General features: G+C 39.1%; 1 protein-coding gene across 13 annotated transcripts in view; it reads right to left on the minus strand.

The window, feature by feature from the left end:
• The window catches only part of CTNND2 (catenin delta 2), a 689312-nt gene that overhangs the window by 70907 nt on the left and 593044 nt on the right, over positions 1-25361 (minus strand). For all 13 annotated transcript variants that reach the window (XM_074899519.1, XM_074899518.1, XM_074899522.1 and 10 more), the window contains 2 exons: positions 19217-19390; positions 5465-5615 (listed from right to left, as the gene is read on the minus strand). In XM_074899519.1, the coding sequence (XP_074755620.1) occupies positions 5465-5615; positions 19217-19390 (325 nt within the window). The remainder of the gene's footprint in view (positions 1-5464; positions 5616-19216; positions 19391-25361) is intronic.

Raw genomic sequence — 25361 nt, forward strand, 5'->3', positions numbered from 1 at the left:
AAGGGAGAGATCCATTTTATCGCATGTTAGATAAAATAAATCATCTTCTGGGAGTCTCTCTCAGTCAACTATAAGGTAGTCTAATACAGGTATCTTATAATAGACAACAAACTTTTAGATACCTGACAAGATTAAGCAGGTTCCAACACACATTAACTAACAACTTAACTGATATCCTTGAATTTTTTGTGTGCCTTATAACTGCACTACCAACAGATGAGTAGTGAACTGAGAAATGAGAAAGATTCAGTACTGACACCTTGTAGCCCCCAACTCGGGAACAATTATTAAGAAATTACTCTTGCTACAGGCCCTGTTTCAGGACTTGATTCAAAACCTTGTGAAGGTGGCAGAAATTGTACTTATCTGTACTTAACTTCACTTATCTGAACCATGCTTTTACAGCGATAGCCATAAAAAGGATGTTTTAAGTATTGCAACACTTCTATTTATTCCATCAAACTCCCTAGAATCTAGAGCCTGAACACATGGATTCTTTAAACATTTTAAGGGAAGAGATACATAAAGACATATCTTCTACACAGGGCAAGAAGTCAACAAAAACCTTTGGGTAGAACTGCCCTCCCTTTCTTTTTTTTTCAGGGATGAGTGATCAAAATACTTCCAGTCTCTAAAACCTTTTAATTTATTTAACCACAAAAATACAGGCCAAGAGGCCAAGACAAAGAATGGTGCTCTTGAATTACTAGTACAATACTTCTCTCAATCAACATCGACCCTGAATAGCATTAGAAACCACTGTCAGGATAAGAGAAAACCGACAGAAAGACCTAAAGCACAAAACTGCATTGAAATTTTATAAATTTTACCTGCAGCTCTGCATTCACTCTGAAACACATACCCTGTGGACTTATCACTAAACAGTATGGAATGCAGTACTTTCAAATTGTAATTCAAGAGGGCAAATCCTGTATTGTACATGAACAGTAACAAATTTCTCATCTGCAGCAGCTTAAATAATCAGCTTAACTCTTTTGAAAGGCCACCTACTGCACTTTAAAATGCCACAATAACTGTAATTTAAAATCAAAGGTAAATGCCATGCATATACAAGAAAAACGCATATGCAAATTCTGGGGACAGAGATTCATCCTTTAAAAATTTCAGACAGGGACAGCCCGTACCTGCTTGTGTAGGTAGAATAACAACTCACATAGTTTTCAATTAACTGTGCATATTCTCTTTTGTTAAAGGGGTCATGGATGGCAGCAGAGAGGAAAACTGCTGGCTGTGTTTCAGATAAAAGAAAGATGAAGCTGGCTTGTTCCCCAGGGTTGAATAGGGAATCTTGGTTCAGAAAGCCTTCTCACATGCAGAGTGGGGAGAGGGAATGGCAAGAAGAGAGGCTGCTGCACTGGTGCTGGCTGGGAGACTCCAGGGAGGAAAAGAGAGTTTGTCTAAAGGAAGACACAGGTCTACAGTGCAGGCTCAGATGATCCACAGAAAGTTTCCTAGAAGCCCAGAGGACTGTGTGGAAGGTGTTTGAATCAGAAATCCACTGAAGGTTGCTGTAGCAGACTGCAAGGAAAAAATGTATCCTGCAAAGATGCTGTTTACAGGACACAGATTTCTTTTCAAGCATTTCTGTCCTGTCCAGCTGATCCAAGTTCTCTGTTTAAAGAGAAAAACCTTAATTCTAAGTTAGCAATTTTTGGATAGCATTTCCACAAAGCATGGCTTTAGAAAATAGAAGTCTGTAGGTGCATTCACTGTAAGGAAGATGGTGGGACAGCTCTTGTGCGAGGTGCTGGCCTGACGGGCTCCTGCCAAGGCACTGCCAGGAGCAGCAAGTCTGCAGGTAATCCTCAAGTTAAAAATAACATTCCTGGGGGAGGGAGAATAATGGCATATCCTCAAATTAAGGCAACTATATGGTGTTGAGGGACACAGAAGGGTGGGTTTGTTATTTTACTTGCCTCTCCTTCCCTCTTTTCTGAAAGAGAGAGGGAAAGATAAAGAAACCAGGAAGGAACATGGGGATGACATAAGTGCACAGAGGTCATCAACCAAGCTCTTGGAGGACCTCTGGGACAAAAGTGATTTTTAGCCAACTCAAGGGATGGGGGGAGAGGCTAACAGCCCTGTGGAGAAGTTTAGCAGAGACAGAACCTGTTTTGAGGAAGGACAACGAGCCTGCCAAAATGCTTTCAGAGCACATGAAAAGAAGCAGGAATATGCTGGAGTACCAGAGGGACACAGGGAAACTGTGCTGCCTAGACTGATGAAACCAAAGAAGAACAAACCAGTCAATATCAGCAGTGGGTCTTTTCAAGACCAACGGCTCCTCTTCCCTCAGCTATGGCACTGCTGGGAGAGAGAAAAGGGCAATAAACCTTCCCATGGGGTGCACTCTTGGGAAGAAACATAGAGTGGGTACTATTTCATGCAGACGAGGGTCCTGAAAGGCAAGTGGAAAATGAATGTGGTCTGACCGTTAGCAGGAATGCACCTGGACAGTATGCCCAAGGAGGGAAAACTGGGTGCTGGATTACCTAGTGCCAGTACTAAGTAGGCCACGTCTGAGCATAGTTTAATTTTGGGAAGAAGAAAGATGAGTATGTCCACTAGGCACACATCACACAATGCAAAAGCAATAGAGAAGGAGAAAAAGAGGGAGCATGCATGGAATGAAACCCAGGAAGAAGACCTTGCTATAAATAAAGTAAGTGTCGTTATGGGGATGGCTCAGATAAATTATAAGAGAAGCCTGGCACTAACCTTTAGCAATATAACAACACACTTGATAGATCTGTGTGAAAAACAAAATAGATTGGTCAAGTCAATGAAGTCTAGAATAAAACTTCTGGCCATTTAAAAACAGCGTCTTTCTGTTTGTTTTGTGGTTCTGTACAGGTGAGTCTGGATTTTAGCAAGCTCAACACTGATTTATGGGCTGCTTGGCAGCAGCAGCAAGAAATATTTCATTCTTTGGCACATTTCAGTAAAAATTTGTCAGCCAGGAATAGACCACAGCACCACTAAAAAGAAAGCTTTATAGATGCATTAAAGAAACCCAACCAACTCAACTCTATTTATGTAGTTCTACTATATATACAGTGGGAAAATTCGCCTTTAAAAAAGGTTATCTTAGGGGGGAAATTCCAGTTCATGAGATAGAGTTTGTCACCACAAGGATATGATGCACAAACCAAAACTACAAGGAGGAAAGATAAACAGGATGTTGATTCTGCTTAGGCAGAAAGATGTTTGAGTGACTAACCTGAAGAAGCCCCTTTTGAGTCCTTCTTTCCATAACAACAGCTAAGTCATTGTACAATATGTGGAACTGCAATATTCACAAAAATGGAACACCTACAATATGAGTTGAAATCCTTGACCACTCCAGGTGTTCAGCATTTCTGAAAATTAGCTCTATGATATGCCCTATGTGCTAGAAGATATTCAGGACAAGAGAAATAATGACCATTATTACAGTTTCTTTTAAGTTTAATGATGAAAGTCAAAGACACGAACATATAAAGATCACAGCTGAAACGGTTCAGGAATTATAGTCATAACTGCCCTGTCATATTAGCATGTTCAGACTTTTTTTAAATTGCAGCAAATTTGTATTTCAGTCATGAAGTGCAATTCCTCAGAATCATCCCACGAATAACTTAAATCTAAGCAGTGCTGTACAGCCATTACAAGTTGGCTACATAAATATATTAGGTAATTATTTTCAAGATATTTCTTCCACCTTTTTAAAGTTCATCTTTGTTTATATCACATGTTCTTCAAGAATCTAATAAAATATTAAAGGGTTGTGCAAGCTTATTATCCATAATTTACCCAGTATTTTGACTGCCGCATGATATTAAGACAGTTGAATTCCACATGCAGCCTTGCTTTCTTAAATTAATTTTGCAGATTTGGGAAGTAAATAAAACTTTCCATTAAAAAACAATAATCAGAGCACAGAAAAGACAATCATATCTAGTCTAATTCATGGCATTACGAACCATGTTTATACTCTGTAAATTCAACTGTAGAGTTTCTTGTGATGTCAGTAAGTAGGGATAAGAGATGACAGAAGATAACTCAGTATGAATATGGTTTGCGAAGCCTGTAGAAGAAGTCCCATAAATAAAGAAAGATGTTAAATAGTAGAGACTATGTCATGCTGTAGACTGAAGGTGGAGGTGGGATCATGAGAGAAAAAACAAAAGGTCTGTTAGAAAACTAGATTAGATGGCCTGACATACTTGCTTCAGTAGTAATTTCTACTTGAAAATTCCTAGAAAACAACAAAAAACCCACAAAGAACACACATGCAGCATCCTGCTTCCTGAAAACTGAACACAATAGATAGAACAGATCTAATTTCATGCCAATTTTACCAACTATAATACAAGTAAAAGCTGAATGAGCAGGCTGGTCTTACAGGTAAAGCTTCAGTCTTGAGTTCAATCCCTGTGCAATCACAGCAGGTTTACACTATTCACTAACCCCTACCTCTATTTGCTTTACAGCATTTTGTCACTGAAGTCTCTATAGTTCGTACAATACATGATAGGAGTGATTGCCTTGTTTTAACTTGCAGAGCACTGCTGTAACAAAGCACTAACCCTGAGGTAGCACTGGATACAAATAATAAAACATTACTATTGAAGTATCTATGTTTTGAATTCTGTAATTAAAACCACAGGCGGAGAATTATTCTGTAATGATAACAAATTAAGAAGTTAGCAAAAATGAATTAAAAATATGCTCTTAATGTACAGAAGTAGAAATAATTTTGTCATGACTGCTGAAAAGTTCAAAATCAAGGAAGGGATTATTTTTCAAGGACAGAACATGAAAATAAAAGTTCAGTGATCCACAGCATTTGCATGAATTTCAGCTAAAAAAACCCAATGAAAACCTAAACAAACAAAAAAAACCCCTAAACTCCAAGGCGTATGCTTACCATACTATCAGAATTCAGGTGCAACAATGATTTATGTAAATTACTGTCCTCTTCCTTAACTGTATATGTGTTTGTGAATCAAGGATCCAGTTCTCTTGCTGGAGCTACTAATCTGCCCAGTAAATTCCTGGAAGCATCTTAAAATCTTCGTGAGCTCTCACTTCATGACCCCAAAGTTACTTGCAATAGATAGTATGAGGATCAGGAGTGGCTGCTCTGCTTAGATCCTTGATCTGGAAGATGCAAATGCTAACTGCCAGCCTAGGAATGAAGTGCTAAAGCAGAACAAAGCCATTGCTTTTCTTATGGGAGATTACGGCATGACAGACCATGAAACACTGCATGATGTTTAATTAATCTAACAATTCCTTGCAATATAGCACTAAGCTGTCACATAAATTCTGAATATGACACAGTAAAGAAAAAATTAAAGAAATTGTCCTAGAAATAATTGTTTTCATTGTGCTCATTCTGCTTCAAACTGGAAAAAACCCGAAACCCACAGGATATATAGATTGTTTGGAAAAAACATACCTATTAACTCCTTATTTCTGACATCTAAGGCCATGTTCCGTAAAGCTGTAGCGACTGCACATACCACCCGGTCATTGTCTATTCGAAGCAGTTCCACCAGGATTGGCAATCCTTTTTCTTTGCGGACAGCAGCGCGGATGTACACTGACCACTGTAAAGACACATGGGAGAGCATGAAGAAAGTGAGGAATCCACTACAGCAAGCAAGGCATCTGAGGTTATAATAGATGCAAAGGGGTAACAGAAGCATGTGGCTGCAAACTCAAAAGAGGGGAAATGCATTTATGATGCTAGGCAACCACTTGATTTGGAAATCTGCACTATTTTTTTAGGGTTGCAGAGAAATTAGATGATGAATTGACTTTACTCCTAGCACACCTGGTTACATTTTTACAGCCCAAGTCTGCAGGGCACTTGCTTTGCATCAACATTTCCAATGCAAAAATCTAATGATGCAATCACTGCAACAGAATTTATATTACAAAATACGTATTACAAAACATGTTCAAGAGTTCTGAGTATTTATTTGTTATTACCATAAGAACTATTCAGTCTAAAACCATGAAAATGCTGTTATAATTTCTCTTTTGATTGTCAACTTGTTCAGAAGGAAAAATGAGGACAACTGTACATCTGGTTTTGGTACCTGTAGTGGTCCTAATCGGAAGACTATTGTACATTGAGGAGCTAAAGATTCTCGTAAGAGTTGACCTGAGAGAGGCACAGGCCTATGCTGTGCTGCCTGTACCATGTGGCCGCAGGATAAACCCAGCAGCTGATTGTATTGGAGAAGCCTGTAGGCATCTCCCACTTGGCAGCTGGTCATGACACCACTGGCATGCCCTTGTCTTTATCTCAAAGCGAAGCAGCATGTGCTCATATGAACATTTTTTTTGTTTGAAAGTGGAATTGATGAATAGTTTACTTCTAAGAAAATCCTCTAAGAGCTCTAAAGGCTGTCATACCAGTGAACCTCTCCATGGATGGGTTCTGTGCAATTTGCCGTGACTAGGGGGTCCATCCAAGGCTGCATAAATTGCAGTTGCCAGTGTGCAAAAGGATGGAAGATTAAGTATGCCATCCTCTTTTTCATTCCACCGTTAGCTTCAGAAGTTGGAAAAAAATGTAAACAACATAAAAACTGTGACTTTGTCATTTTAAAATCTATTGGGTATTGCCAAATTTGAGATGTTTGGACACCTGCTGGATGTGCAAGTCTTCCCAGCACAGCCCACTTCAAAACAAGCCATCTACTAGGCATATATTCCTTTCCCTGAACCCTTCTCTAGAATTTTCATAAAGTTCACATTCATGCTCCTTGTACTGATAGCTGAAAGGAATTTATTGAAGCAGAGCTTCTCCCTCCTTTCAGTGCTATGGCATGGATGCTTATCCTGCCATCGTACCTGGAAAGTGAAGACAAAGTTCTGGAAGCCCATAGCCTTTGAAATATTTCAAATACTTCAGAAACTGGGATAAGACTTAGGATTTTCAGATCATGGTGACCCTCCTCTTTTGACAAACCCTCCTTAAAAAATAGTTAGATCACACCTTAAAGAACAGCATTCCTCCCTAAAGAGTAAAAACAAATTCCATGAAATAAAGCATTAGAAAAAGGTAAGCACACTCACTGTCTGCAGACCATACTTAACCTCTGCATACAGCTTCTACTTACCACATCTGAAGTGATCACTTTAAAAGCTAGCATCTATTTATATTATAGACAGGTGCCCTGAACAGCAAAAGCCAGAATATATTTTATGATAAGAACAGTAGATATGGAGACAGACAAGGGCTGCAATGTTGCAGTTTCTGGAGTGCAAATTCATTCCATGTGATGTCATTCAGAAGAAATTGGGAAAAAGGAAAAGAAACCAGCATTTAAAGAATATTATTTTATTATTTCTCCTCTGTAGTAACTATGCATAACAAAAGCCAGCTGGCTGAACTTTGCTGTAGATGAAAGTGATAATGGTTACGATAAGCTTTTAAATCAGGTAAATGGGACATGGGGTTCTTGGCACCACTGAGCACAGTAATATAGTATATGTCTAAAACATAAACGTGCTATCATTTTCTGCTGCAAAGGAAATAGCTCTTGGGTGAGAGAACTGGTAGCAGGATTCTTGACTGATTTTATTCTATGCTCTCTCCTCCAGTCTCTTTTCTCAAAACAGTGTATAGGAAGATTGCCAGGTAAAAAAGTAAAACACATCTTAATGAACAGTGATACTTAATAAAAAGTATTCGCTGAAAAATAACTTCTTTCCTATACTTTGATTTTAATGGGAGATTAAATATAAAAGATGCTATGAAAACACCAAATTAATCTGCCTAAGATTCTTAATAAGCATGTATTTACCTGCCAGTTAAACACACTCTCACCTGCAGCTGGGAGTACCCAAAGCAATAGCTCTTTGCACTTAAAAACTCCCATCGCTGTACTTTCTACATCTCTCCCAGGGGAGGCCTCCACTGTGTCTGCTGTGATTACAAGGTGACTGCCAGAGTAAGAGTTCATGGTAGCCATGAGAACATTTGAGAAAGGACGGAGCCTGTGTGGGTGAGGTGAGAGTTCAAGCTAGCAGACAGTATACTGAAAGATGCTGTTCACTGCAAAAATACATCACACATGTAGCACCTCCAATACAGATTACATGGGGAATCAGTAGGGGTGTTTGTTTTTTAAAAACAACTTGTTTGTGTCTATTCAATACCAGAGAGAATCTAAAATGATCTTATATATTATTCACTATATTATAAAACCCTCCATATTACAACCTCAGTAAACAGTTTTCTTTTGATTTTTTTTAGTCAGCTATCAAGGGAAAACACAAGCACTTGTTTTATGAAACCCAACCAACTCCTTGGGTTGCAGTATTTTCATCATCCATTCCAAAACAAAAGTTTAAAAGAAACAAATTAAGAAATGTTTTTTGGTTGTTTTTTTTTTTTTTAACCCTAGGGAGAGCAGAAGACACTGTAGGAGAAACACTGAAATAACTCAGTATGGAAAAAAAGAGAAAATATAAACCTCCTTACTGAATAAACGACATGTAAGCCTTCAGTGTCTGTAATGAATCAATTAATTTGATCACAATAGTAAAAAATACAGCTCCAAAGTTTTCATAGGGGAAAAATCCAGATGTAACATTTTACAGATGCACATATGCACACACATACATAGAACAATGGGAGAAAGAGGGAAAAGTATTTATGAAACCTCTCCTCTACGCATTCCTCTCTCCCCAGCTCTCTTTTTCCAGAGGATATCATCTGCTCTGGGAAAAGTTCTCAGACTCCTCAATGTGTGATATGCTATCATTTCATCTGCTTTTTCAAGTCATTCACCTTAGGCAGAAAGACAGAAATGTCTATTAATTGTTTCAACAGTCTCTGGAGAGCTTTCCATGTGGAAAGTGGTAAAAGCTGTCTGTGTCTCTTTCCTTAAGCTGCCAATTAGGACGAGTCTCTGCAAGCAATTATGGTGCGCTGTGCAGATTTCAGGAACACTCAAATTGAGATGCCTCAAAATGGCTATTTTATTCTTGCAGAGAATGGAAAAATTGATTTGCTCTTGCATATACTGATGATCCTTTTGTTTGCCTAAAGCCATCGTGAAACGTGTTTGCATTTCCACACTGCAGGTCAATTGCTAATATGAGCTCAGTGAAGTATAAAAGGGAAGAGATGAAATATCATAAAAAAGAAAAGAGACAAAGGGTTTGTTGTCTATCAGTAGGTAAATGAGGCACTCTGCCAATATTCTTGATCATCCTTTTACTCCACAAATCAGTGGTAGTGTCAACGACCAAATAAGTGTTCAGTTTGTAAAGAGAAAGGGCTCCTATGGGAACAGCAAACATTCTAGAGGGAACAAAGAGACAAAAAAATAAAAGGAAATCATTATTATTGCATCAGATTGCAGCTAAATTATCAAAGACAAGCACAGGAACCACAATCTGTGCATGAATACTCTTCACAGATAATTGAATTCAGGGGGCATAACTACTATACATCACTTTGAAGGTACCTAGTGCGTCTCTAAGTCCACTTTCATTAGTAGTTCCCTTTTTATTTTTGTCATAGTAATTAAGCAGAAAAATACAGTAAACTGGAAAATTATTTTTTAGCTTGTCACAGTTATTATTACAAAAGACCCTTTCCAGAACTGAATGCCTCTAGGGATTAAGATTAGATTATGTTGAAACTCAACAAGAGTAATTAATCTAGATAAAACTTTTTTTTTTTTTTTTTTTTTCCAGAAAAATTGAAAAGCATTTGGGCAGTTGACTCCTTCTAGGGTTTCATATGACTTTGTTTATTCTCCTGGGAAGTACCACCACAGGAGACCAAACTAAAAAATTGTGACATTTCCAGCACAAAATGAGAAAGAAAAAAACCCCACCAAAACTCCCCCCGCCCTCCAGGAGACCAACAATTGTATACACTTGGTATTTTGAATGGATTCATTCTTCTGCCAGTGTTATTTCAGTACCTCCATGATACTTCACCATCACATATTTCAGTTTTGACTAGAATTTGCATTGTATTGGTGCAGTTCAACACTGTGACTCAAAGACTATTGAGATATTGAATATTAAAGGGAATTGCTGAGACATAAACTACAAAATGAAAGCCAAATCAGGGGAGCAAGCGTGACAATGCAAACTAAACTACCAACAGAATCAGAAAGATTAGAGAGACTCAGAATTTGCTAGGAGATGTTTAGAAAGGGGCTGTCTGTTAACAGCAGTGGAACAATAGACCGTTAAAGAGAACTGAATGTTGAATAATCAAAGATCAATAAGCAATCAAAGATCAATATTCCTCTTTGTCTGATCATACTCAATGTAATACATGCATCAGGGAAAAAAGAGAACATTTTAACATTTTTACATTCCATTTAGAAAACTACAGATCTACTTTACTCAAATACCTAAGAGAGAACAAGGCTCTGAAATCTTGGTTATCTTTTTGCCATTTCTGAAGAGACTGAGCACTTCCCAGGGACTTTCCGCTCCCTGACTGCAGTACTGTGTTCTCAGAAATTATCCCATCTGGTAGGCCACCAGTAAGTTCTCTACATCTTTGTGTTGGGGCAACAGGAAAGTATTAATGGTTACTGTCCTCTTGCTCCATTACCTTAGTCAAGTTTAAAGAGAAAGAAAGAAATCTGGTGGGTATAGATATATTTATAGCTAAATAAATAAATTCGAGAAAACTAAAATGGTGTTAACAGAAGATACCTTAAATGTCTGAGGAAGGTAAAGTTCAGATGGAACTGCCCTCCCACCTCATCATTCTTGGTTCTGCAGCATAAGTATGTACTGTGTATGAATGATCTGAGAGCCATTACAATGACTTCTCCCAACACTGTACCTAATATAAAAGAAAGGCTTTGAGACAAAAGTGACACATCTCATGGGAAGCAAATGGACTGAATATAGAAAGGGATTACTTTGAGCATGAATTGACCATGAGGTACTGTGCTCCCATTCCAAAACTGATGTCCATGCTGATCTCCTCATTATGTCTATCATATGGGTATTTGCAGCAGCAAGTCTTGCTTCTTGAATATCATCCTGTCCCTGAATCTTTGACTTCCTTCCTATAGAGCCAATGTGTTTCCCTGTATTAACTGATGCAGCCTCATCTATGTGGAGGAATTCCTTCCGGGTAAGAATTCCTGACAGAATAAACCACTGGTTATTTAAAAAGTTTGTGTTTGTTATTATGTGGTGTGTTATAAGCCATCCATCCTGTCACGTAAGGATTCATAATATTAGTATTTTGGAGAAAATGAATGTAACCCTTTTCACTGTAATCCAAAAAAAACTTTTCTCCTGGAACAGCCCAATGAAACTCCAGAAGGTTAATATGTAAAAATCAGAAAAGTCTGGCAAGGAACCCACAATATGTCCTTGCCTGATAAGAGAAAAACTGATAACCTAGATGTCTGCTGCTTTAGACAATAATTACTCATTATTTGCAAGTGTCTGGATGGTCAGGAGCTTGAATCTGTTTTCATACTACTCTTTGAAGTAGCTGCACTGACCTTGTGACTGAATCAGTCCCTTTTATGTTTTCAGTTTCCTTATCTAATAATTTACTTAATGGAGCTCTTGCTCCCATGAGAGTCAGATTTCTCTAGGATGGAATTAAGAAAATAAATGTTGTTCCTTGCCTAAGGAAAAAAGACCGAGATTGCATCTAGCTATCTCAAGAGATCAGGACAATGATCCTTAAACCCCATTCACATGGGTATTGTACCTGTTGTGGATCAAAGGCAGGAACATTCAGTTGTCTAATCAAAGCCTTATCATTCCCTCCTATGATCAAACTTGGAAGTGAAAGGAAAGGAGGTAGACAGAACTAGCCAAGGAATGCTATGGCTTCATGCAATTGTAAGACTTAAACAGAGCTGCACTTGCTCCAGATGTTAAGGAGCCCAAGAAGTAAGGAGTGGGGTCAGCAGAACTGCTACCTTGGACTTCTGGAGGGCAGACTTTGGCCTGTTTATAAGACTGACTGACAGAGTCCCTTGGGAGGCAGTCCTGAAGGACAAAGGTGTCCAGGAAGGCTGGATATTCTTCAAGAAAATCTTAAAGGCACAAGAGTGGGCCATCCCTGTGTGCTGAAAGACAAGCCAGTGAGGAAGATGACTGGCTGAACAGAGAGCTGTGACTGGAACTTGGGATGAAAAAGAGAGTTTATGAACTTTGGAAGAAGGAGCAGGCAACTCAGCAGGACTACAAGGATGTTCTGAGGTTATGCAGGGAGAAAATTAGAAGGACAAAAACCTGACTAGAACTTAATCTGGCTACTGCCATAAAAGACAATTAAAAATGTTTCTATAAATATATTAGCAAGAAAAGGAGGGCTAAGGATAATCTCCATCCTTTATTTGATGTGGGGGGAAGCACAGTGACACAGGGTGAGGAAAAGGTTGAGGTACTTAATGCCTTCTTTGCCTCAGTCTTTAATAGTAAGACCAGTTGTTCTCCAGGTATCCAGCACACTGAGCTGGAAAACAGGGTTGGCAAGCAGAATGAAGCCTCCATAATCCAAGGGGAAATGGTTATCAAGCTGCTATACCACTTAGACACACACAAGTCTATAGGGCCAGATGGGATCCACTCAAGGGTACTGAGGGAGCTGGCAGAAGTGCTCTTTTCCATCACTCACCAGGAGTCCTGGCTAACCGGCGAGGTCCCAGTTGACTGGAAGTTAGCAAATGTGATGCCCCTCTACAAGAAGGGCCAGAAGGAGGATCTGGGGAGCTACAGGCCCATCAGTCTGACCTCAGTGCCAGGAAAGGTTCTGGAGCTGATCATCTTGAGTGCCACCATGTGGCACATACAGGACAACCAGATGATCAGTCCCAATCAGCATGGGTTTATGAAAGGCAGGTCCTGCCTGACAAACCTGATCTCCTTCTATGACAAAGTGACCCACTTAGTGGATGACGGAAAGGCTGTGGAAGTTGTTGACCTAGACTTTAGTAAATGCTTTGACACCATTTCCCACAGCATTCTCCTGGAGAAACTGGCTGCTCATGGCTTGGATGGGTGTACTCTTTACTGGGTAAAAACTTGGCTGGGTGGCCAGGCCCAAAGAGTTGTGGTGAATGGAGTTAAATCCACCAAACTGGTGGCCAGTCACAAGTGGTGTTCCTCAGGGCTCAGTATTGGGGCCAGTTCTGCTTAATACCATTACCAATGATATGGATGAGGGGATCGAGTGGATCCTCAGTAAGTTTGCAGATGACACTAAGTTGGGAGGGAGTGTTGACCAATGATCTGTTTGAGGGAAGGAATACTGTACAGAGGGACTGGGACAGGCTGGATCGATGGGCTGAAGCCAACTGTATGAGGTTCAACAAGGCTCAGTGCTGGGTCCTGCATGTTGTTCACAACAACCCCATGCAATGCTACAGGCTTGTGGAAGAGTGGCTGGAAAGCTGCCTGGAGGCAAAAGACCTAGTGGCTTTGGCCAACAGCTGGCTGAATATGAGGCAGCAGTGTGCCCAGGTGGCCAAGAAGGACAATAGCATCCTGGCTTGTATCATAAATCACTGGAGGTGTTCTAGAGTAGGGTTGGCTTAGAGCTTAAGCATATGCTGTAGGTGGGAATTGTGCCAGGTGAACGGTTGGACTAGATGATCTCCAGGGTCCTTTCCAACCTAGATGATTCTGTGATTCTGTGATAAATACTGTGTCCGGCAGGACTTGGGAAGTGATTGTCCCACTCTACTTGGCACTGGTGAGACCACACCTCAAATACTGTGTTCAGTTTTGTGACCCTCACTACAAGGAAGAGATTGAGGTGCTGGAGCACGTCCAAAGAAGGACTGTGAACAAGTCTTATGAGGAGTGGCTGAGGGAATTGGGGTTGTTTAGTCTGGAGAAAAGGAGGCTCAGGGGAGACCTTATTGCTCTCTACAACTACCTGAAAGGAGGCTGAAGTGAGGTGGGTGTCGGTCTCTTCTCCCAAGTATCAAGCAATAAGACAAGAGGAAATGCTCTCATGTTGTGCCCAGGGAGGTTTAGACTGGGTATTAGGAAAAATTTCTTCACCAAAAGGGTTGTCAAACACTGGAATAGGCTGCCCAGGGAAGTGGTTGAGTCACCATCCCTAGAGGTGTTTAAAAGATGTAGATGTGGTGCTTAGGGACATGGTTGAGTGGTGGACTTGGCAGTGCTAGGTTAATGTTTGGACTCAGTGATCTCAAAGGTCTTTTCCAACCTAGATGGTTCTATGATTCTATGAACTAACAGACACTCAGGAAGATGAAGCTGGCCATCCTGTCATTAAAGCAAATGAGGGAAGTTTGTAAAGCCTGAAAAGTAACTGGGACAGAAGACTGGACACACAGAACGGACTAACCAAGTCCCAGAGCAGATCTGCTACCTGTTCTAATGTTAGCCATTATGTTGCCAACAGAAACACAGTAGACCTTGTTTCCTGGTTTTAAATTATACATATTACTTATATAAGCTATGATAGTATTTTAAAACAAACCAGGATATGAATGTGAATTCTGTGAACGAAGAAATTATTTTTAAGGGTTTGACAAAACTAAGGAAATCTTACTTGTGGTAACAATACTGCATGTAATGGAAAAGATCATATTGTAGGATCAGAGGCAATGGGAACAAACCGAAACACAGGAGGTCTGCAGAACATCAGGAGATGCTTTTTCACTCCGAGAGGGACCAAACACTGGCTTAGGTTACGGAGAGAGATTGTGGTGTGTCCATCCTTGGAGACATTCAAAGAACCATCTAGACATGGTCCTGGGCAACTAGCTCTATGTGACCCTGCTTGAGAAAGGGGTTGGACCAGAAGACCTCCAGAGGTCCCTTCTGACCTCAGCCCTTCTGTGATTTTTATCAGTTCACAGTAACAGATATTGCAAAAATGTCTCTGGCAGATAAACTGCAGTCTAAATTTATAGACAGACATAGTAATATACAGATATCCCAATATCTCCTTTCTTTCTGAGAGGGAAATTTTTTTCAGAATGGACATAACCTTGGATTCTCGACATTATCTCTAGAACATTTTTCTTACAACTTTTTACATGCTCAGTAGATTTAACATATTAATAGCGTATTGACCAAGATGAAAACTAAAAAGAATTTGCCACTTTTATTCCCACCATCTAAGGAAAAATACTGATGCCAAACTACATATAAAAAGAGATATGGAGACTTCCTTCTATGGGATGAGTCTTGTAATTTTATACCTCATAATTTTTTAATCCAGGGTATTAAAATAAATAATGATATGAGGTTGCATAAAGGACTTCTGGGTTGAAGTGTTATAGTGAGAGAAATTTCGTAATAAGCATGCAGGTGTCTTCAGAACATAGCTGAGTGAGCCAGCAAACCTCCTATTTTTATTTGCACAAACTTGGTTAAACCCAAATTAAGTGGCAAAGAAAACTAATAGAGCTCCCAATGAAAGTCAATACCTAATGGGAAATAAAGAGACTCCACTGCTTCCAAAGGCATGTCTCAAGCCTTATTTGCGCAGGCAAAACTCCAGCTAAGCTTGATGAGGAGTGTATCTCCCTAGACTTATTTCATATTACTAAGGAGCTTTAAAATACAAGTTCATATTAAGTATAATTAGGAAAACTCTACTTTCAGAAGAAAATGTGTCTCAGAGTGGCAATGAAAGAAAGTAAAAATCAATGGCCATCCTTTTTATGCATTGCTCTTTCTGTTTCTAGGAAGTTTAGGATACAGTGGAATTGCCCTGGTTATGATTTGATGGGAGAAGATATTTTGGGAAGCAGTGACTCCCCTCTCAAACAGAAACCCACCCAGCCCCAGGTAACAGCTGAGTTCTGCAGAAGGCACAGTGCTGACAACCTGACCTGTAGGCCATCAACCTCATCAGGAGGGGGACATGCAGTGACCAACTACTAGTATCACAGGCCACTGTGCAAAGCAGAAGTTAAAGTGGTATCCTGGCAGTGATATGGAAAACTTTAATTTGACAAATCTCCCCCCAAAACTTACATATTTGGCTGTCTCCATATCTATATTATTCCAGAAGAGTTGTTAATATTTTGCGTAGAAACATCAAGTAAGTATATGAATAAAAAAAGGGAGACCTGTAAGGATATGCATGTCCTTTCCCATGAAAGAAATGGGTTTGCTTCCTACAGATTCCAATACGAGTGTCCTCCCTATGCAATGACATCTTGGTGCAGAAGAGCAAGATGTACAAACTTCCATATTTGCCTGAAACAGCCTCTTCCAAATTGAGTTCTGCTTAGTATATAAGCTGTCAATCTCTTCTTCAGAATAATTTCAGAACCTTTGATGAATATATATCAGTCAAAATACTGAGATGTGATCTAGCCCAAGTTAAATTTTCACATTGAAAATATCCTTCTTCATACATCAGATCACTATCCTGTCTTATTGGTAAACTTCCATTTGTTAGTGTATTTCTCACCAATATACTCCTTTTCTGATTTGTTATAGATTGTCTTGGTTCTAATTATAATTGCACAGACCAAATATTTTATTAGTCATTGCAAAGAAACCCACGTTTACTTTGCAGATGGGTAATATATGGCAAGACCTTGGTCCAAAGTGTTTTATCTTGACAGAGAAAGATGATATACAAATGTATGTCTGTCACACTTTTTTGTTGGTATTCAGCTTTAGAAGGAATTCTTGCAAATGAAACAGTGCTAAAAATGTCCTACAGATTAAGATTTATTATGTGCATGCATTGATTTTATGTGTATGTATCAATGAGAAACTATATTCCCTGAAATAATGAAAAGTTTCAGCCTCTCTCAGCTATTAATCCTTAAAGCTACATATTGCTGCTTTCTTTTTGTGTTTGAAATTTTCAAAAGCAGCCTAGGGGATTTAGACACGTATCATCTGTTAATTCTAGTGGCAGACATTTATCTAAATCCCCCACATATTTTTTTTATTTTTAAAAAACTATTCAGGCTTCCTTTTATCTGCTCCCTTTCCCTTCATAATGGCCTATGTCAAAAGTGTTACCTCCTGGCCACTGAAAAGGATTAGACAGCTTTGTACCAAAGGAACAAAAAGGGTGAAACGGCTAGGAAAGAATTATGTGAGTCTATCAACTGTGTTTTTTTCCAGAAGAGACTGTATCTTTGGAAGTGTGTGAGCATGCCTGGTGCACTGGCTGCCTCATATATTCTGAGATTCTTCTGGCATTAAAATAATGCTAGTTGGAAAAAAACCCACAATTGCTATTGCTATTAATATTAATATCAATATTATTTATTTTCATGCAGTTAGCTCTTTTTCTTTCTTTCAGTCCATCATGAAGTTCTTCTTGAAAGAGTTCAAGTTACAAAAAATAACAATCTTTTCCCATTCTTTATACAATTACAATTTCTTGGAGGAACTACAAAAAATTAAAATCTCCCTTAGGAATAACCTCTTCTTTTAAGAGTTTTCTCTTTTATTTCAGTCATTTTATATCCAGAATACCGTAGCAGTAGAAAAAAAGAGGCCAAAAGGTAGAAACATCAATGCTTATGTAATCCCCAAAGAAGATTATTCCCTTCTCAAAAATGGCTAGTATGACATGTGAAATTAAGCATATTCATTCTGTGTCTGCACATCACTTGTAATAAAATTGGTGAATCTTTAGAAAAATAGAGCAACACGAGAACAGCTGAGCTTTCCCCATGGTATCAGTGCAGATAGTATTAAAGTTCTAATCAGTTTTTCTAACCAACTTTTTCACTTGCCAAAGAGTTCTGCAGAGCCTTCCTTCCTCTCTCTGTACAATTCTGCCAACTAAAGGATGACAGGTATACAGATTTATTAGAAATGGCAGAAGGGGCATCACTTGGATTTTAACACTGCTATTAGTCCTGGCAAGTATACATGCATTGTTTTCTCATTTGGACCAGGGGGCTACACCCATTCCTGGATGGATAAAACACATTTATCACATTTCTGTGCCAGGATTACACAATGTGATGTCATCTACAATATGAGAATAATAAAAGTATAATGATTTTCAGGCACAGTGTGTATGTAGCACTTCACAGGACAAAAATCACCAGACAGATACTTTGTTATTCATTTCATATGTCATTGAATGCAATAGTCAAAGGCATTTTATAAGTCTGATAGAACACAGTGCTCAAAAAAATCACATGCCTCTGAAAATCTAGTGAATGTGCCAACTCAATTTCCAATAAACTTTATGGGAAAAACACAGCAATTTATTAGCATCAGGGCTAACATTTCAAGATGAATGCCTAATTACATTGGTATTTACACATCATATAAAAATGCCCAACACTTAAAACCAAACAGGATACCTTCTGAGACATAATTTTGATCACTGTGTTTCCCCATACATTTGTGTTTTCATAGTAAATGAGAAAAAAATCCCAGTTAATGCATTATATTTATACAATAGGATTAGATAGTTAGTACTTTCACCCAATCAAACCAGTTAACCATCAGGAAAGCAATGAATGAATTATCCTAAAATGTAAACCAGGCTCAACTGTTATCTTGAATTTTACTGATTTGTTCTAAATTTAGAAAAGATTTTAAAATCTAATAAATGGGTTCGTAAATGTTCTTCTCAGTTCACTGCAAATAATACAAGAGAGAAAAATGGATCTTTTGAATATAACTGAAAAGTAGGATTAGCAGAAATAGAGTGACTTCACTGAGCATTTCCTTGCTCATTGTATATAATTTATCATATTGTTGATGTATTTTAATAATGTCTTATTTTTCTAAAAAGTAGATGGTGAGATTACTTGTGTTGATGTCACATCATTTATATCTTGCTCTGCTCTTGCCTGGTTTCTCTTAAGAGACAGAATGTCAACCAGTTTCTGCAGTGACAAAACAATATGGTTTCATTTGATTGTCACTGGTGATATTTTTTGCTCATTTTTCACGGCTTTGTCATCCAGATTCATAACAAAGCTGCTTTTCCTCATTTAGATATTGTTTTTCAGCAGCAATTTTTCATGCATGACTTGACCAACACCGTTTTCACTGCTGTATGCTGACTATTGCTAGGTTATGACAATCTGTATCAATTCAGAGGACTTAAAAGACTACCTCAAATTTGACTGCAGGTAGTTCTGTAAAAACAGAAAGTTATTCCACTACCAGAAGCACTGATATATGTCACCAATTTGCTGTCATCTGTAGGGCTTTTTCTGAACTGAAAATGAGAAACCTATCAGGTTAATATTCTTACCTTCCAACTCCCAGCAGCCAAGTTCTGCAGTGCCCCTGCTGCCCCCTCCAGGGTGTCTGGATTTGAGCACTCAGAAAGAAGTGTGAGGTAGGGTTTGACTATTGAAGGGTGCCACAGCATCTGGATTCCTTTGGGTGGTTCTGCACAGTCTGGGAGAGGTCCTACGCCATCCCACTGTTGGAAGGTACAAATCAAATTGTCAGCAAGGAACAGTGAAATACTTGAGAATTGCCTCAGTTGAAGTTATAACATCTATGTGTGTGTGCATGAAGGCATCTGCCCACAAGCAGCCGTTCTCAATTTCAGTGTATCATGTGATTCTTCACAGAGAAACCAAATTTTCTACTCAACACTCCTTATAGAAGAGCTATAGCATTGGCAGAAATCACAGTGTTTTAGCTAGCTGACATAACAAAAACACTTTTCACTGATTTTTTTTTTGGGTGGGAACAGAAGCCCAGTGAACGTAAATTTATCTTAAAGAGGCAAGTCTATAACTTGCATGGAAGAAGAGATTTTCCTTTTTCACATCCTGCTCAGTTCTCCACATTCCCTCTCTTCTCATGAGGGAAGAAACAACAACACAAAACAGTACTGTGGAAAAAGAAATAATTCAAGGCCATGAGTCCTCCATCCCCTGGAATGTCCAAATGTGACAAGTCTTCCTCAACTGCACAACTTACTCTGGCTTCTCATCCTGCAAGAGCTGGAGGCATTCAGCCATAGAGCCGGCCAGCTGTACGGTCTGATGCTCCAATGTAGTCAGTAGAACCACCTCTCACAAAACAGACTCTTCCTCTCATCACATACAGAGTTTTGCCACATAATAAACCTAGTCCGATATCCAAAATGGGCAATATTAAATCCTGGGCAACAAGCAGGTTACTGCACAAACCCCACTCTTACCAGAAACTTTATTCCAGGAGAACAGTGATTCACCTCTCCAGTGGTATGCACAATACTTGCACCTTAAGCATAAAACATCTTAAAAGAAGGAAATTCAGGGACTTCTTTTTTTTTTTTTTTAAAACAAAAGATGTGGAAAGCACTTTTAATGAAATTTTAAATGTGATTTCTATCTATATATGTGATGCATATTTTGCTTTGCTTTGTACAGATAAAGGGATTTAGAAAATTCATAGCCTTAGTATCAGTTAGGAACAAGCCTCGACTTCTTAACAAAATCTCTTTTCTAACACCTCTGACACGTCCAGATTGCACAATATGATACAAAGTAAATCTTTTAATGCCTTGGGTTAGAGCTTACTGTGATTATGTAGATAAAAAATGTGTATCATAACATTAAACATCTACTAGACATCCAAAGATAGCACACGACAAATTAATTCCTTGTTTAGATCTGCAACAGTTAATTGGTTATGAGTCAAACGCCACAAGAACACTTATACTGGGAAATGCCTAGAATCTCTCATTTTCAGAAAGTATCGATCATCATTTTATTTAAGCTAACTTTAAAAATCTACATGTAGCTTAAAGGACAATGAATCAAATCTCATCTAATAACAATTAATTTACTTTTAACAAGATTTTGTTAGATTACTATAATTGAGAATGCAAATCACTACTTTTGACACTGTGCTGCATGATATCCTTGTCTCTAAATTGGAGAGACATGGATTTGACAGATGGTCCAATTGGTGGATAAGGAATTGGCTGGATGGTTGCACTCAATGAGTGCAAGTCAAAGCTTGATGTCTGAGCAGAGACCAGTAACAAGTGACGTTCCTCAGGGGCTGGTACTGTGACCAGTGCTGTTTAACATCTTTGTCAGTGACATGAGATTGAGTGCACCCTCAGTAAGTTCTCCGACGACACCAAGCTGTGTGGTGTGGTCAACATGCTGGAGGGAAGGGATGTGCCATCCAGAGGGACCTTGACAGGCTTGAGAAGTGGGCCCATGCAAACCTCATGAAGTTCAACAAGGTCAAGTTCAAGGTCCTGCACATGGGTTGAGGCAATCCCAAGAACAAATACAGGCTGGGCTGTAGTGGATTAGTGGAAACAGTGGATTGAGAACAGTCGTGTGGAGAAGTACATGGGGGTCTTACTGGATGGAAAACTGATTATGAGCCAACAATATGCGTTTGTAGCCCAGAAAGCCAACAATATCCTGGGCTACATCAAGAGAAGTGTGGCCAGCAGGTCGAGGGAGGGGATTCTGCCCCTTTACTCTGCTCTTGTGAGACCCCACCTGGAGTAACTGTGTCCAGCTCTGGGGCCCCCAGTATAAGAAGGACATGGACCTGCTCGAATAGTTCCAGAGGAGGCCACAAAGATGATCACAGTGCCTGGAGCACCTCCCTTCCGAGGACAGGCTGAGAGAGCTGAGGTTGTTCAGCCTGGAGAAGAGAAGGCTCTGGGGAGACCTTATAGCGGCCTTCCAGTACTTAAAGGGGACCTACAGGAAAGATGGGGAGGGACTCTTTATCAGGAAGTGTAGTGATAGGATAAGGGGTAATGGTTTTAAACTGAAAGAGGTGAGATTTAGATGGTATCTAAGGAAGAAGTTTCTTACAATGAGGTTAATGAGACACTGGAACAAGTTCCTCAGAGAAGTGGTGGCTGGCAGTGTTCAAGGCCAGGTTGGACGGGCCTTTGAGCAACCTGATCCCAGTGGAAGGTGTCCCTGCCCATGGCAGGGGGGGCTGGAACTAGATGATCTTTAAGGTCCCTTCCAACCCAAACCATTCTATGGTTCTACATTTTTTCTTTTCTAAATTAAAGCAAAACAAACACCAAAGTGGAAGGCTACTGGAATCATTTAATACACGAGCTGTTACTGAAAACCAGAAAATTGCTCAGATATGAAACTCACTGCACTGGACAAAAGTTACCAAAGTTTAAAAGGACTGGCACAGCAATACCCAGTGGTAGTTGAGAAACTACAGGAAAATTGCCTGCTGGAGAAACAATCCCTTTAACTGGCACTATTATAGGGCTGTGCCTTTGAATTTTTTAATACATTTCTGCCTTTAAACCAGTAAGTTGATTTCACTGCATGTGACTCAGTTCTCCTTTTTTCTCTCCATATAAATCACCATCCTTGCCAGAAATGACTTCTCGCCAGCTCATAAAAAATACATTAAAACCTGCTTCTTATTTTAACTCTCAGAATTCAATCATTCGTGCTGTCAGAATTTTTTGGAAAACAAATGAGAAACATATCTTACAGGTCAAATCTGACCTCACACCACATTTAGGCTTTGTACCTTAGTAAGTCCATTAATGAATGACTTGTGATGTCAAAGGGCACAAATTCAGGTCTTCATCCATGTCATTCCAATTTGCACCAATTATGGACACATTATGCAACTGAACAGTGCTTGCACAGGGTATTTACTACATTATTTCAGAGACAAACTAGATATAATGTATCAAATGTGCCAGATCTACCCAATAGATTTTTTGTGCATATGTGGGGATAGATCCCAAGAACTACTGAAAATTTGCTGATATAAATAGAGCTGTATATATGTTCACGCTGTGCTGGTACATATAAAGGACTAAAAGTGATACTTGCAGATAAATTAATATTTAATGTGGTTTTGCCATTTTGCCCAGTAATGAGAAAACATTTAAAAAAAGAGAGACAAATTACTGCATTGCCCTGCCCTTCTTGTGACTCACTTCTAGCACAATTGCATGAATTTATCACCAACTGAGGAGGAAGACCTTTTTTTCAAGACAACGTGATGCCTCAGGGTCCTTGTAAGGCTGATGGAAATCTCTGGTACCACAAGTGCATGTGCAGTGAAGGCGCAGTAAACCCAGTGACACTGGATAATATCCTGCACTATTCTTCAGACATGGTCTGTGTGCCCAGAGCAGCTGAGCAGCATCCATAGGGGAGGGGGTTACTGCCAACCACGCATAACAGATGTGCTGTGTCTATGGTAGCCTCTTTAAGGTTGTGCAGTAAAGGGTGACAGAACTGTAGCCACTTTCTAGGAGGTAGAGGCACAAGCAAATAAGACCTGTCATGCACTCCATATTTCAGCTCCTCTCTGCTCCTGCATGTGCGGTCTCAGCTATCCCTTCAACTGAAGGGCTTAACGGCTTCTGGCATCTTCTGCATAGCTTAGGCCAGTGCCTGCAGCTGTACAGACCAACTGCTGCAGGGCTTTGCAGGACTGATACTGATCAGAAAAGAAGCTATTGCAAAGGTTATTTTCCCGAACTTCACCCATTTATTTTTTATTTCATAAATATAAACACCAACTGCCTGAGTGAAAAAAACATATTTTCCCCCAAATGATAATACAGTCCATTTTTCTCAAATGGTGGCTAAGGCATAGAAGAAGTTGCTTTGTAGTTCGTATTGATCAATGTTAAAGAACCAAGGCAGCATGCTAAACAACTCGACCCAGTGAATTACTGGGATGGTTATTGTATTGTTGCAGACCATCAGAAATGATCAGTAAGGTCTATATGAGATCGGCAGTGGATGTAGTAGGAGCCTCTGAAAAAGAGGACAACTGCATGCAATTACTCTTCCTAGCTTATGCTAAGGAGAAAAAAAAAAAAAAAAAGTCATAAACAAATATTCCTTCCAGGCTTCTCTTCCGCAGCTGAAATTACCCACATATATTGTGGTGGAAGCTGACAAACTGTTTGTTACGTGGGTGTGATACAAATCTCTCATTTCCTGAAACTGGTGCAAAGAAAAGATGAAAGTCAGGAAGAATAAAAAGCCAAATACAAAGATCTTTAAGAACAACAGACTTTTGAGAGTATGAATACTCTAATAAAGATTCCAAAGTTTTCACATTACTAAGGAACTTTGAGAGGAGAAAAAGATCGCTCATCAAGATGTTCTCCCGTGCTGCACAACAGATTATCTACTACCTTCTTTCTTATTTTAATGAAAGCACATCCATGTTTATAGTGTAATTGTACTGAATACCAGGAAAGGCTTCAACTCAGTAGGAGAAGTGCACTCTCCATATTTTGGTTTTTGTATTAATAACCTCAGGTTGGTGGGGTTTGCTACTAAGGTGTATCACATGATGATAGGTTTTCCTGTGGTAACAAAACAACAGTGTTTTATTTTCATATATTAAATATGAGTACTTTACTTTCTCTGAGTTTGTGCAAAATACCACTACTAATAAATAGAAATCTAGGAAAAAACCTCAAAACAAAACCCAGCAGTGACTAAAACCATCTTTATCTCTCTCCAATGATCCTAGACATTTGAGATAGCTACAGTGTTATCAGACTGTGCTCTTTGCATCTATCATCAATTAAACAATGCTCACCAAAAGCATTTTTGAAATGCCAAAGCCTTTTAAACTAACAGGACCCTTAAGAGGACAATGATTTATCACCCTGCATATCTTAGCGGTTGTGACAGTCCATGTCAGCTTTACCTAGGCCTGTCAGTCCAACAACCTCCTTTGGAAACCTTTGTCCAGGAGCTGAATTGGCCAATGCTGTCAAGTGCAGAAATCTAATGTTAAGCAACAAAACTTCATCAAAATCACATAGCTTGCTTTCAGGGGTGATGGGAGTCCATGTTTCTGATAAAAAGAAAGCAGGAATGCCACAATTTAAATCAAGCCAAATTTCAGTTTAGACATCCAGGCCTAAAGAAAGGTGGTGAATATAAAGGAAGGTGTCTACTGACACAGAGACTACAGGAGTAGGGTAGGAGAGGACAGAACTGCTGTGGTCCAGCAACATGCAGACACAATGAATCCAGACAATTTTTGGTTAAAATTTGCTGCTGTATAAATAACAGTAACCTCCCCAATTTGATGCAACAGTGTTTACAGATTTGGGAAAGGTGTTTGAAATGTTTTAAAAACATTCCAATGTTTTGAATCTTTATTATTAATTGAGATATAAATAGATCTAAATTATACTTCAGATTATATATTACATTCTTAAAATAATTGTCAATGCCTTTATTCAATTTTTATATTATTACATATAGATAAGAAAAATAATTTCATCCAATATTTCTTTGCTTAAAACCAGACTCCTCTAAAACAAGATGTAGTTCAATCCAGGAACAACAGTCCTTGGCATCTCGCTATAACTCCTTCTCCTCACCCCTCTCCTCTCCATAAAAAGCTAAAGGTAATGGACTTGTACTATATTCCACAAATTATATTTAATAACT

Source organism: Athene noctua, chromosome 2 (genome assembly GCF_965140245.1).
Source record: "Athene noctua chromosome 2, bAthNoc1.hap1.1, whole genome shotgun sequence".
NCBI classification, from domain to species: domain Eukaryota; kingdom Metazoa; phylum Chordata; class Aves; order Strigiformes; family Strigidae; genus Athene; species Athene noctua.